The sequence below is a fragment of the Amblyomma americanum genome, chromosome 1 (assembly GCF_052857255.1).
Source record: "Amblyomma americanum isolate KBUSLIRL-KWMA chromosome 1, ASM5285725v1, whole genome shotgun sequence".
In the NCBI taxonomy this organism is placed as follows: Eukaryota; Metazoa; Arthropoda; class Arachnida; order Ixodida; family Ixodidae; genus Amblyomma; species Amblyomma americanum.
The window spans coordinates 353,630,340-353,644,099 of record NC_135497.1 but is presented as its reverse complement, the minus strand read 5'-3'; the positions used below and the strand labels follow the sequence as shown (position 1 = coordinate 353,644,099).

At 53.3% G+C, this 13,760-nt stretch overlaps 2 protein-coding genes across 2 annotated transcripts in view; both read right to left on the bottom strand.

Moving 5' to 3' along the window:
* Positions 1–488: 488 nt before the first annotated feature.
* On the bottom strand, positions 489–4,224 carry LOC144115582 (uncharacterized). Its single transcript, XM_077650005.1, has 3 exons — positions 4,030–4,224; positions 1,960–2,101; positions 489–972 (listed from the first exon to the last, which is right to left on the bottom strand). The coding sequence occupies exons 1-3, from the start codon at positions 4,166–4,168 to the stop codon at positions 618–620; spliced, it is 636 nt and encodes a 211-aa protein (XP_077506131.1). The 5' UTR covers positions 4,169–4,224; the 3' UTR covers positions 489–617.
* Positions 4,225–9,530: 5,306 nt separating this feature from the next.
* The window catches only part of LOC144115580 (uncharacterized), a 54,076-nt gene continuing 49,846 nt past the window's right edge, over positions 9,531–13,760 (bottom strand). Inside the window, exons 6-8 of the mRNA XM_077650004.1 lie at positions 13,074–13,431; positions 11,003–11,144; positions 9,531–10,014 (exon numbers count right to left, since the gene is read on the bottom strand). Of these exons, the coding sequence (XP_077506130.1) occupies positions 9,660–10,014; positions 11,003–11,144; positions 13,074–13,431 (855 nt within the window). The 3' untranslated portion in view covers positions 9,531–9,659. The remainder of the gene's footprint in view (positions 10,015–11,002; positions 11,145–13,073; positions 13,432–13,760) is intronic.

Genomic DNA, 13,760 nt, shown 5'->3' with positions numbered 1-13,760 from the left:
ACAGGTTTCCACAGGCTTGACCTTCATCAGCTAACCGTGCTGAGCGCATTAATGCAGTGACCTTTAGTAGCGCATGATCTTTGTCTGAACAGACGTGATGCGCCATAAAACTGATGAGATGAGCTACCTTGGCACGCTGACGAAAGCTAGAGTTCGACATGACGTAGAATATAGCGCAAATAAACACGAAAGACAGCTTGACGCAGACTAGCGCTTGTCTGCGTCGTCATTTCTGTCTGTCGTGTTTTATTTGCGCTGCATTTTAATCATGAACGTTCACCAACTCGCCCAACTTTCGGCTTTACTTATACTTTACAATCGCTTGCTTTCGAAGTATCGAGCTTGTTTATTCCTCGCTGAGGGCAACTGACTGTGCACTCTCGGTTGCACTCAGCTGTCAGTCCTCGAATCTCACCAAGTGGCTCACTTCACTCCATTCTGGTTTGTAATGTGTTGAAAGCAAATGCTGTAGTGATGAGACATACGCGTGCAACTCAACAGCCAATGTATTTTCATTCCTAGTCAAACAAAAACAAAAAAGGTGCAGGTTTCTGCCGGCTGATGAGTGGGTGCTCGCTGAAGCCGGCTTCTTTCTCGTCCTCCGTAATGTGCATTGCTTAGGGTTCTCCGAGCGCGGCCTCTCCGATGTTGTCGCCAAACTCCAAGTTGTGCAGTGTCTCCAGCATCTTCATCCTGGCGATGCTTCGTTCGCGGGGCACAAGTCTCTTGAGGTGCGCCGCCAAGCTGAGGCAGAAGAACTCCTCGGGGTCCGAGGAGAGCTCCTGCGCCGCCGCGCCCCCTGCCGCCAGGCGATCCGGCATCACGGCAGCCGGCCGCATGGCCAGAGGCCAGGGCTGAGGTGGTGCTGCTGCCGCAGCCACCGCTGCCTCGCGCGTTTCGGCGTCTTCGCCGGGCTGCTCCTGTTTGACTTCCACATCGGCCGGGGCCGCCGCGTTCAGCGTCGAGCGCCTCCTGCGAGGGAAAAGGGAAAGAGGCGTGGCAGCGAGGGTGTATGAGGCACTCAAACTCGGGCTGACAGAGTGCGGTGTTATAGTGGCTTTTACCCCGTAACCGCTAACTTCCGAGTTCGCCCGTTGGCCAATCTAATTTCCTTCCGCCAGCCGCCCACAGCTTATGCCCATTTACGGCGGTTCTGTGCACTGTGCTGAGACGCCTCGTGAAAAGCCTGAGACGCCTCGTGAATTATTATTATTAATTTTCCCAGACACAGACCCCCTGGGTCCGCGAAATGGACATGCCGTACGCAGTGGGTTGCGTGCCACCCAGCATCGCGGCGATCTAGTGCGAGTCGCGCAGCTTTGTGCGGACGGTAAAGCATGGCAAAACCGGGCGCTCGCTTAAGTAGCCGCTGGGCCACGTCGCAGTCACGCGAGGTTGTGCTTGTGACGCGAAGGCGGGCAGGTGTCTTCCTGTATTAATAATAATGATAATAAATGGTTTTGGCAGAAAAGAAATGAATCAGTATCTGTCTCATATATCGCTGCACGCCTGAACCGCGCCGTAAGGGAAGGGATAAAGGAGGGAGTGAAAGTCTGGCCCCAGTAGAGTATCTGTTACGGGTCCAATTGGACTTATTTTTGGAAATGTGGCGGAGAGTTTGAAGGATGCTTCACTCCCGCCATCGGTTGGCCCGGTATTCCACTACCTCCGGGATCGGCCTTGTCTTTAGCGCGTCTTTACTATCCTGTCTTTCTATCCCATCTTTCAACTCCCCTACTATCTGCACGAGGTAGCGATTGTGGCTCGGCTAGAGTCATTGAGCAGGCCTGTGCACTTTCCTTTTCTCTCTAACTGGCAACAACAGACAGACACGGAGTGAAGGAAGAAAGGAAGAATGAGGTGCCGTAGTGAAGGGCTCCGGAATAATTTCGACCGGAGCCCTCCACTACGGCACCTATTTCCTCCTTTCTTCTTTCACGCTCTGTACACAACACTCACGTTCGCGGCCTCAGGAAGTCATCGAGGAAGCCGAGATCACGCTCCAGCACGTTCCACTGCCCGTTGGCGCCGGCGCGCCGGCGCTTCTTGCGCTTGAGGTACGTGTCCCGGAGGGTGCGCCACCGGGTCTGGCACTCCTCCACTGCGCCAGGGAACACACGGTTTGCGGTCAAAACAACCATGCCTTTGTCGCGGTTAGGGGCACCCCACAATTAGTATACAGCTTTCGTGAAAACAAAAACCGCTCTTCCAGCGCCCTGTTGCTCTTGGTATAACTGACAGTGCCTCGTCGTGAGGGGTATGTACAGTCTCATCAAACTTCTCCGCAGTGAAGCTCCGCCCACATTTACGACCGGTAAAAAGAATTCCTCCACGACAAAACCGTAGTCCGTTAACACTTCTCACATAAACAAGAAGCTAATCGCAAAAAAAAGTTACAAGCTCTAGAATTTTCATACCTGGCTTGTTTAATAAAGTCAAACATAAAAAACTGATTCGTTTGTGGCTGGCAAGTGGTACTCCGAGATATGTGATACAGGCGTATTTTCCTTTCCTTGAAACCATTTTTTTTTTCATTTCATTTTCTTTCGCTTACGGGCGCCGTTCGGGTGTCCACCGAGATATGTGAGAAAATTATTAATAGTACTACTACTGCTACTGATAATAATAATATTTAGATTTTGGGGAAAGTATATGGCGCAATATCTGGAAGAAAGAGGTGCCGTATTGGAGGGCTTCGGAATAATTTCGACCACCTGGGGATCTTTAATGTGCACTGACAACGCACAGCACACGGGCGTCTTAGCCTTCTGCCTCCATAAAACGCAGCCGCCGCGGTCGGGTCCGAATTCGGGGACTCCGGATCAGGAGATGAGCGTTCTAACCACTGAGCCACTGCGGCGGGTGAGAAAATTGGGTAATTATTTTTTGGGAAAAGGAAATGATACAGTATCTCTCTCACATATTGGCGGACCCCTAAACCGTGCCGTAAGGGAAAGGATAAAGGAGGGACTAAGAGAATGAAGGAAAAAAGGTTCCGTAGTGGAGGGCTCGGGAATTTCTGCCATATTCAACGAAACGCGGCCGCCGCACCGAGGTTCGATCCTGCGTTCTGGTGTTAAGCACACTAACGCCGTAACCGGGTATTTGGTTATGGCATATTGGGAGGCCGACGGCGAAATCGGTGCCTTTTAAGATGGTGCTGCCTCACATATCTATAGCTGTAAGAAAACCGAACGCAAATGAAAGAAAATAACGAACGTTACGTTATCCTGACAGTAAGTAGCCTAGGCCCGGCACGTAGCCAGTAATTTTTTCGGGAGGGCCCAAGGAACTTCTTACAGGGCCCTGCCTCAAGAACGGAAAGGAGAGGGTGGAGGTGCTTGACATTGAGGAGTTACTCGGGCCCCCCCAACGCCCACGGACACGTGCCTGGCCTAGGCCTTTTAGTACCCCAGCCACCGACGGCAGATTAATTGCGACGACGGGCAGTCGTGAGAGGAAAGGCTTCCGGCACAGTACTGGACGCGGCAGCAAAATACTAATATCGCTTCGAGAGAGCCAGCAGTCTTCGAGGTACAGACCTGACGTGGCAGCAGAAGGTTCAGACCAGATGCAGCAGCTCGTGGATCTAAGGCACCGTCAACTAGGACGCCTGTCGACAACGGACCAGAGACCACGCAATTCTACGCGGCAGCTAGTCGCGAAGACACTCTGGCTATGAGCCCGCAATCATCGGTACGACACTCGTTCCCGGCAAAGCATCCTCAATGACGCGAACAGCTGAAACGCGCGCTCATCCAAAAGACACGTCCTTCTATAGGCACCATCAGCTGTGCCATCAGCACGCCAAAGGAGCCTACGGAAGCTCAAGGCTCACGGCAATACGTAAAAGGAGGCCGATTCCGCATCGTACGGTGCCAGCTACACCGTATAAGACGCGGTCCACACCAAGTGTCTGCGACGAAGCCAGCTGCGAGGTTGCAGTGCACCTCGTCGGACACGTACGCGTTCGAGACCGGAGCGCGAGGCCGGCTGTGTGTGCGGTGAACGCAGCATGCAGCGGCTCACCGGTCACGGCCAGCGCGGCGGCGATTTCCATCCAGGCGGCCTCCCGGTAGCCGGCCTTCTTGTGCAGCCTGGAGTGCTGGTCCCAGAGCTGCGTGTGCTTCTTCACCTCCTGGACGAGCTTCTCGTTGAATGAGGCCATTGCGCGGACCCGATGGAACGGAACACTGATCGTTGTCGTCGGGCTCGGGCTTCGGAGCCGCGTGTCAGCGTCTTCCTCGTCTTTTGCAGTGGCGACTGAGACAGCGGTGCCCACCACAGCGCCACCACGAGCTCCCGCGGGATACCGCACGTGCGCATGCAGCGCCGCCATGCTGACTTTTCTCTGCGGCGTTCGTTTGTGCCGGTCGTGCGGAAAGTCCAATCCAAGCCTTCGTGTGGAGTCTGTGGACACGTACAGCCGCGATCAAAAATACGCGGCCCACGGCTCCTGTACAAGGAGCGGCTGCGGGCCGCACCGCGGCGCTGCTACCTCCGTACGGCGCTCGCTGCGGAGCTGCTCAGAGGCTGCGTTCTAATACTCCCAAGTAGATGGCTACTTAGACGTCCAGCCGGACAGCCGCCATCTTGGGACGCGTTCCATTTCTCACGAAGCCGTCTAAGATGACTGCTTCGTCGAAGTCTACATCGATGCAGGCTAACTTGCTGTCTAAAGATGGCTGATGTACGCTGATGAGCGAGTCGTGCTCTTGCAGGCGTCGGACTGTACCCGGAGTATAGGAAAGGAAAAATGTGAGTCATTCCATTATGTTGTTTGGTACGCAAACTAGTGGCTAATTAATCTCCGTGGACGTGCGATTCCTAGCAGTGAATCACGCAGGAGAAAATCGTGCAGTTGAGAGCTTTGCTACAGCAGCGGACGCTGTAGGTCTGTTTACGTGATTGGGCATCTGACGATGCCGGATCTTAATTAGCACCTTTATTTTAGAGATTAATACTCGTCGCTGTCGTTGGGTTCCTCGACGGGCGTTAAGACGGCTAGCGTGACGGTTAAAAAAATATGTTCTGTTGCTGTATTAGTTAGTTGCATCAACTCTTTTGCGTACATACTTTTTTATCTCTATAGTCTCAGAAAAAACACATCGGCATGTTGCGAATTGATTTCAGTCTTTGCAGGATTAAAGCTCGCTGCTGTCTATAGGTTTCTCGCCGTCTCCGAGTGCCACGCACGGCAGACAGCAGGTTTAATGGCACGCGTGCGTTTTTCTGTTGCGGTGTATATTAGCCGTATCGCATTTCGCGTATATTGATTACAGTCTTTCGTATCCTTTCTTATGTTTTCAGGACCGTCTGGACGAGCACGTTCGAGGAGCATGTACAATTTAGCATCAATAACAAAAGATTAACCGTATCTCTCTTTAGCGTCGTCTTCGGAGAGCAGCCCCGTCTGCTACAAGTAGACTGACCGATAGGCGCATCCACCAGTCCGGTTTACGCGCAAAGTGATTGCAGAAAAAATGTGCAAACTTGTTGAAAACACGTTTTTAATGATCGTTATTGCTCAGTTTGAGAAAAATTATAGTACAACTGTTTATAAGCTTTAGTTACATTATTATACCACGAGGCGGCGTGTGCAGTAGACAAGTTCCACCACATGGACATGTAGACGGGTTCTTAGACGTCACACTAGACGTCTTGTTAGACGTCTAGAGTATTGGAATGCAGCCACTGTGACGACAAAGCTTCGCCCTCACTCTACCCTGAGCCCGCCACACGGCTGATAAATGTCAAGTGCGGCGTTCGGCTGTTTCGCGGCTGACTGTCAGTATGAAGGGGCGCGTCTCCGCTTTGCGCCGTTTGCCAGACGCGTAATGAAGGGGATTGCGCGCGGTTCGCCGTTGCCACATCGATACTGCTTCGCTCTCGTATGCCCCGCGCGCCCATGCGTGGTGAGCCTTGGAGCACGGGCATTACGGTGCTCAAGAAATAGGGCAGAACAAGCTATTTTTGCGTCAGGACCCAGGTCTGTGAACTCAGTGAAGCCCTGTTTTGTTTCTGGTAGTTTGTTACTCGTAATTTCATTGCAGCAGGAACGTGCTTTGATGTTTTAGCTTTAAATTAATGATTTTAAAGCAGCGAGCTCCAGCTAGTAATTAGGGTTAACTCGACCAAGCGCCGGGCACTGGAGCGCGGCGTATACGGACGCGAGGCGCGCGTAACTATGGAATGCGAATCGAACTCGGACGCTTCGCAGGCAGACGCACTTAGTCGAACTGCCGAACGCACGCCTGCCGTAGCCGATCTGTGCATAACGAAGACGAGATATTCGAGTAGGCGCTGAAAGTCACACGCAGCACGCTTTGCAGAGCCCTCTTTCGTACTAACCGTCAGCCGCGAAACGGCTGAACGCTGCACTTGACATTCATCAGCCGTGTGGCGTGCTCAGGGGAGAGTGAGGGCGAAGCTTTGTCGTCACTCTGGACCCTCGCTGTGAGCGCCGGACGCAGGTAGCAGCGTCGTGGTGCGGCCCCGCAGCCGCTCCTTGCGCCGTAGCCGTGGGCCGCGTATTTTTGACCGCGGCTGTACTTAATCGTTTATGTGAGTTTAACGTTACAAAGCGACTCAGGCTTCGAGGGACGTCGTAGTGAAGGGCTCCGGAAATTTCGACCACCTGGGGTCCTTTAACGTGCAATGACAACGCACAGTACACGGGCCTCGAAAAGTTTGCCTCCATCTAAATACGACCGCCGCGGCCGGGATCGAACCCGCGTCTTTCGGGGCAGCAACCGAACACGATAACCACTGAGCCATCGCAAACAGCTAGTGGAAAGTGGGCTTAGGGGACGTACTGGGAAGCGCTATTTTGAACGCGTCGTTGCAACGTCTGTCCGTCCCTGCGCGCTCTTCAGTGGTTGATGGTTTCATTCTCGCTGCTCAGTAATGCTCGCGTAAACGAACAACCGTAACGTCCGTAGCGGGATGTGGACGCGCCAGTTTTGACATATAGATTGCTAGTTAAATTTATTGCGAAGGAATTACACAGTTAAAGCCAGATTTAATGATGTGTAGAACAGCCACGAGTTATTTCGATAAAAATGGAAATTCGTAATATTGTTGTAAGACATTTTTCCGCCCTTCGAAATCTGACATTGCATCGTGGTGTCAGCGCACGTTAAAGATCCCCAGCTGGTCGAAATTATTCCGATGTCCTCCACTACGGCAGCACTCTCTTCCTTCCCTTCTCTCAGTTCCTCCTTTATCCGTTCCCTTACGGCGCTGTTAAGGTGTCCGCCGATATGTGAGACACACTGCGCCATTCCCAGACTCTGTCGGGACTCCTGTACCGAATCCGCTTACCACATATGCAGGCATTACAACACATCTGCGCCTCAGTAGGCAGACGTTCCCAGAGCCCGCCAGGGCCTGGATAGAGCTGAGGAACGACACCGCAGATGGCTGCAAACGGGGTCGTTTCTGAGCCGTGCGATTCTAAAACGCTTAGACCCAACTTTTTCGGTGTACTGTAAGTTTTGTGAGATGTGGGGAGACGCATATCATATGGTATGGGCCTGCCTGGAAAATCCGCAAATAAAGAGAGTAAATCAGCCAACGAGGCAGGTCTGGAAGGCGACCTTGTCCGGCTTCTTGGACCTGGAGTCCCAGAGGGCTCTGGTCGAAAGAGAGCGGGCAGCTGCTACCACCAATGTTGTCCCGGAATGAGGACTACCACCCAGGCAAGGGAGTGGTGAAATCCTCCACTCTTCTCTAAAACCCACCCCAGGGCATTCAATAAAATTTTACTGCCAGCATGACCACAAAAATCGAATTTTAAATTTTTCTGCGGCTGCGTTTTTATGGAGGAAAAACGCTAAGGCGCCCATGTGCTCTGCGATGTCAGTGCGCGTTAAAGATCCCCAGGTGGTCGAATTTATTCCGGAGCCCTCCACTACGGCACCTCTTTCTTCCTTTCTTCTTTCACTCCCTCTTTTATGCCTTCCAGTATACGGCGTGGTTCAGGTGTCCAACGGTATATGACAGATACTGCGCCATTTCCTTTCCCCAAAAAACAATTATTATTAGATTTTCGGCTTCAGGTGCCAATACAGGCGCATGCTGGCTGGTACCTATTCTAATATGTGCCCCGCTCCGTGATCTGCCTTTTCCTTCTTCTTCTAGCTGACTTTTTAAACATCCTTCTTTTGTTTCCCCCTTTTTCTGTACTTGCACGTGCCTACACATACTCTTAGTTGTGTAGCAGCGCCTGCGTTGTCTGCCAGCATCTTTTTATCCCGTTGTTTTCGTACGCACCAAACAGCCAGTTTCCGCTGCTTTGTCGCGCTCTCCCTTTGCTTCTTTTGATGCACGGCTATACCCGCCAGCGTGCAATACTACGCGGGCTGGCTTGTGGAAATATCTGGGGGGAACAGCCTTCCGCCCCGCCCCGCACTCCCACTCCGCGGATGCAGCATTCCCGCTCGCTAACCGCGGAGGGGTTCGTGCTCGAGAGAAACAAAGGGAAGGGACGACAAAGCGTGAACAGTCATATGCTATTTATTACACTTGCAATTAATACACAGAGCGGGCCAGCTAGCTACAAAACATCGAGGCATCCTGGGAAGTAGAAGGCAACGTAAGAAGGACTTCCGACTTACCGGCTGGGGCAGGGGTGCGACTTCGGAGGCATCGGCAGCGAACATTTGTATGCGCCGACAATGGCGGCCGGGATTTCCCGTGCGCGCCGCATGCTTGAGGCAAAACAATTCCCTAGCATTTGCTGGGGAATGCGACCAGAGCGCGCGTTTGATGCACTCGCTTCGCTGCCTGGAACCAGAAGTCCAGCGGCAAGGCACGACGGATCCCCGTGCGCCTGCCGCGGACGGTGACTAGAGCGTGCGGCTCCAACCGCTCGTAACGCTGGCCGGATCCCGAAGATCCCGAAGAGCGCCACCTACGAGGTGGCGCTCCCGTCGCCGTTCCCTTTCCCCCATGAGGGAGACTTCCCTCCTCGCCCAACCCGTGCTGCCCGTCCCCGACGGCCGACGATGAAGATGGGCCGCATCGAAATGGAGGGGGGAAACAGGTTTCCACAGGCTTGACCTTCATCAGCTAACCGTGCTGAGCGCATTAATGCAGTGACCTTTAGTAGCGCATGATCTTTGTCTGAACAGACGTGATGCGCCATAAAACTGATGAGATGAGCTACCTTGGCACGCTGACGAAAGCTAGAGTTCGACATGACGTAGAATATAGCGCAAATAAACACGAAAGACAGCTTGACGCAGACTAGCGCTTGTCTGCGTCGTCATTTCTGTCTGTCGTGTTTTATTTGCGCTGCATTTTAATCATGAACGTTCACCAACTCGCCCAACTTTCGGCTTTACTTATACTTTACAATCGCTTGCTTTCGAAGTATCGAGCTTGTTTATTCCTCGCTGAGGGCAACTGACTGTGCACTCTCGGTTGCACTCAGCTGTCAGTCCTCGAATCTCACCAAGTAGCTCACTTCACTCCATTCTGGTTTGTAATGTGTTGAAAGCAAATGCTGTAGTGATGAGACATACGCGTGCAACTCAACAGCCAATGTATTTTCATTCCTAGTCAAACAAAAACAAAAAAGGTGCAGGTTTCTGCCGGCTGATGAGTGGGTGCTCGCTGAAGCCGGCTTCTTTCTCGTCCTCCGTAATGTGCATTGCTTAGGGTTCTCCGAGCGCGGCCTCTCCGATGTTGTCGCCAAACTCCAAGTTGTGCAGTGTCTCCAGCATCTTCATCCTGGCGATGCTTCGTTCGCGGGGCACAAGTCTCTTGAGGTGCGCCGCCAAGCTGAGGCAGAAGAACTCCTCGGGGTCCGAGGAGAGCTCCTGCGCCGCCGCGCCCCCTGCCGCCAGGCGATCCGGCATCACGGCAGCCGGCCGCATGGCCAGATGCCAGGGCTGAGGTGGTGCTGCTGCCGCAGCCACCGCTGCCTCGCGCGTTTCGGCGTCTTCGCCGGGCTGCTCCTGTTTGACTTCCACATCGGCCGGGGCCGCCGCGTTCAGCGTCGAGCGCCTCCTGCGAGGGAAAAGGGAAAGAGGCGTGGCAGCGAGGGTGTATGAGGCACTCAAACTCGGGCTGACAGAGTGCGGTGTTATAGTGGCTTTTACCCCGTAACCGCTAACTTCCGAGTTCGCCCGTTGGCCAATCTAATTTCCTTCCGCCAGCCGCCCACAGCTTATGCTCATTTACGGCGGTTCTGTGCACTGTGCTGAGACGCCTCGTGAAAAGCCTGAGACGCCTCGTGAATTATTATTATTAATTTTCCCAGACACAGACCCCCTGGGTCCGCGAAATGGACATGCCGTACGCAGTGGGTTGCGTGCCACCCAGCATCGCGGCGATCTAGTGCGAGTCGCGCAGCTTTGTGCGGACGGTAAAGCATGGCAAAAACCGGGCGCTCGCTTAAGTAGCCGCTGGGCCACGTCGCAGTCACGCGAGGTTGTGCTTGTGACGCGAAGGCGGGCAGGTGTCTTCCTGTATTAATAATAATGATAATAAATGGTTTTGGCAGAAAAGAAATGAATCAGTATCTGTCTCATATATCGCTGCACGCCTGAACCGCGCCGTAAGGGAAGGGATAAAGGAGGGAGTGAAAGTCCGGCCCCAGTAGAGTATCTGTTACGGGTCCAATTGGACTTATTTTTGGAAATGTGGCGGAGAGTTTGAAGGATGCTTCACTCCCGCCATCGGTTGGCCCGGTATTCCACTACCTCCGGGATCGGCCTTGTCTTTAGCGCGCCTTTACTATCCTGTCTTTCTATCCCATCTTTCAACTCCCCTACTATCTGCACGAGGTAGCGATTGTGGCTCGGCTAGAGTCATTGAGCAGGCCTGTGCACTTTCCTTTTCTCTCTAACTGGCAACAACAGACAGACAGGGAGTGAAAGAAGAAAGGATGAAAGAGGTGTTGTAGTGAAGGGCTCTGCAATAATTTCGACCGGAGCCCTCCACTACGGCACCTATTTCCTCCTTTCTTCTTTCACGCTCTGTACACAACACTCACGTTCGCGGCCTCAGGAAGTCATCGAGGAAGCCGAGATCACGCTCCAGCACGTTCCACTGCCCGTTGGCGCCGGCGCGCCGGCGCTTCTTGCGCTTGAGGTACGTGTCCCGGAGGGTGCGCCACAGGGTCTGGCACTCCTCCACTGCGCTAGGGAACACACGGTTTCCGGTCAAAACAACCATGCCTTTGTCGCGGTTAGGGGCACCCCACAATTAGTATACAGCTTTCGTGAAAACAAAAACCGCTCTTCCACCGCCCTGTCACTCTTGGTATAACTGACAGTGCCTCGTCGTGAGGGGTATGTATAGTCTCATCAAACTTCTCCGCAGTGAAGCTCCGCCCACATTTACGACCGGTGCAAAGAATTCCTCCACGACAAAACCGTAGTCCGTTAACACTTCTCACATAAACAAGAAGCTAATCGCAAAAAAAAGTTATAAGCTCTAGAATTTTCATACCTGGCTTGTTTAATAAAGTCAAGCATAAAAAAACTGATTCGTTTGTGGCTGGCAAGTGGTACTCCGAGATATGTGATACAGGCGTATTTTCCTTTCCTTGAAACCATTTTTTTTCATTTCATTTTCTTTCGCTTACGGGCGCCGTTCGGGTGTCCACCGAGATATGTGAGAAAATTATTAATAGTACTACAACTGCTACTGATAATAATAATATTTAGATTTTGGGGAAAGTATATGGCGCAGTATCTGGAAGAAAGAGGTGCCGTATTGGAGGGCTCCGGAATAATTTCGACCACCTGGGGATCTTTAATGTGCACTGACAACGCACAGCACACGGGCGTCTTAGCCTTCTGCCTCCATAAAAACGCAGCCGCCGCGGTCGGGTCCGAATTCGGGGACTCCGAATCAGGAGATGAGCGTTCTAACCACTGAGCCACTGCGGCGGGTGAGAAAATTGGGTAATTATTTTTTGGGAAAAGGAAATGATACAGTATCTCTCTCACATATTGGCGGACCCCTAAACCGCGCCGTAAGGGAAAGGATAAAGGAGGGACTAAGAGAATGAAGGAAAAAAGGTTCCGTAGTGGAGGGCTCGGGAATTTCTACCATATTCAACGAAACGAGGCCGCCGCACCGAGGCTCGATCCTGCGTTCTGGTGTTAAGCACACTAACGCCGTAACCGGGTTTTTGGTTATGGCATATTGGGAGGCCGACGGCGAAATCGGTGCCTTTTAAGATGGTGCTGCCTCAGATATCTATAGCTGCAAGAAAATCGAACGCAAATGAAAGAAAATAACGAACGTTACGTAAATCCTGACAGTAAGTAGCCTAGGCCCGGCGCGTAGCCAGTAATTTTTTCGGGAGGGCCCAAGGGACTTCTTACAGGGCCCTGCCTCAAGAACGGAAAGAAGAGGGTGGAGGTGCTTGACATTGAGGAGTTGCTCGGGCCCCCCCAACGCCCACGGACACGTGCCTGGCCTAGGCCTTTTAGTACCCCAGCCACCGACGGCTGATTAATTGCGACGACGGGCAGTCGTGAGAGGAAAGGCTTCCGGCACAGTACTGGACGCGGCAGCAAAATACTAATATCGCTTCGAGAGAGCCAGCAGTCTTCGAGGTACAGACCTGACGTGGCAGCAGAAGGTTTAGACCAGATGCAGCAGCTCGTGGATCTAAGGCACCGTCAACTAGGACGCCTGTCGACAACGGACCAGAGACCACGCAATTCTACGCGGCAGCTAGTCGCGAAGACACTCTGGCTATGAGCCCGCAATCATCGGTACGACACTCGTTCCCGGCACAGCATCCTCAATGACGCGAACAGCTGAAACGCGCGCTCATCCAAAAGACACGTCCTTCTATAGGCACCATCAGCTGTGCCATCAGCACGCCAAAGGAGCCTACGGAAGCTCAAGGCTCACGGCAATACGTAAAAGGAGGCCGATTCCGCATCGTACGGTGCCAGCTACACCGTATAAGACGCTGTCCACACCAAGTGTCTGCGACGAAGCCAGCTGCGAGGTTGCAGTGCACCTCGTCGGACACGTACGCGTTCGAGACCGGAGCGCGAGGCCGGCTGTGTGTGCGGTGAACGCAGCATGCAGCGGCTCACCGGTCACGGCCAGCGCGGCGGCGATGTCCATCCAGGCAGCCTCCCGGTAGCCGGCCTCCTTGTGCAGCTTGGACTGCTGGTCCCAGAGCTGCGTGTGCTTCTTCACCTCCTGGACGAGCTTCTCGTTGAAGGAGGCCATTGCGCGGACCCGATGGAACGGAGCACTGATCGTCGTCGTCGGGATCGGGCTTCGGAGCCGCGTGCCAGCGTCTTCCTCGTCTTTCCGGCGGTGACTGACAGAGCTCTCTGCCCACCACAGCGCCACCATGAGCTGCCGCGGGAACCGCACGTGCACAGGCACCGCCAGCATGCGCTCGCAGCGCCGCCATGCTGACTTCTTTCTCTGCGATGTTCGTTGCTGCGGGTCGTGCGGAAGGCCCAATCCAAGTTTGTTTGTTTTTTTTCTCTGTACTGCGGACATGTAAATTATCGTTTATAGGAGTTTAACTAGAGTTCCCGGTCGAGTTCCCGGGTTCGAGCCCGACCGCGGCGGCTGCGTTTTTATGGAGGCAAAAAGCTAAGGCGCCCATGTGCTGTGCGATGTCAGAGCACGTTAAAGATCCGCAGGTGATCGAAATTATTCCGGAGCGCTCCACTGCTGCACCTCATTTTTCCTTACTTCGTTCACTCCCTCCTTTATCCCGTCACTTACGGCGTGGTTCAGGTGTCCAACGATACATGACACTG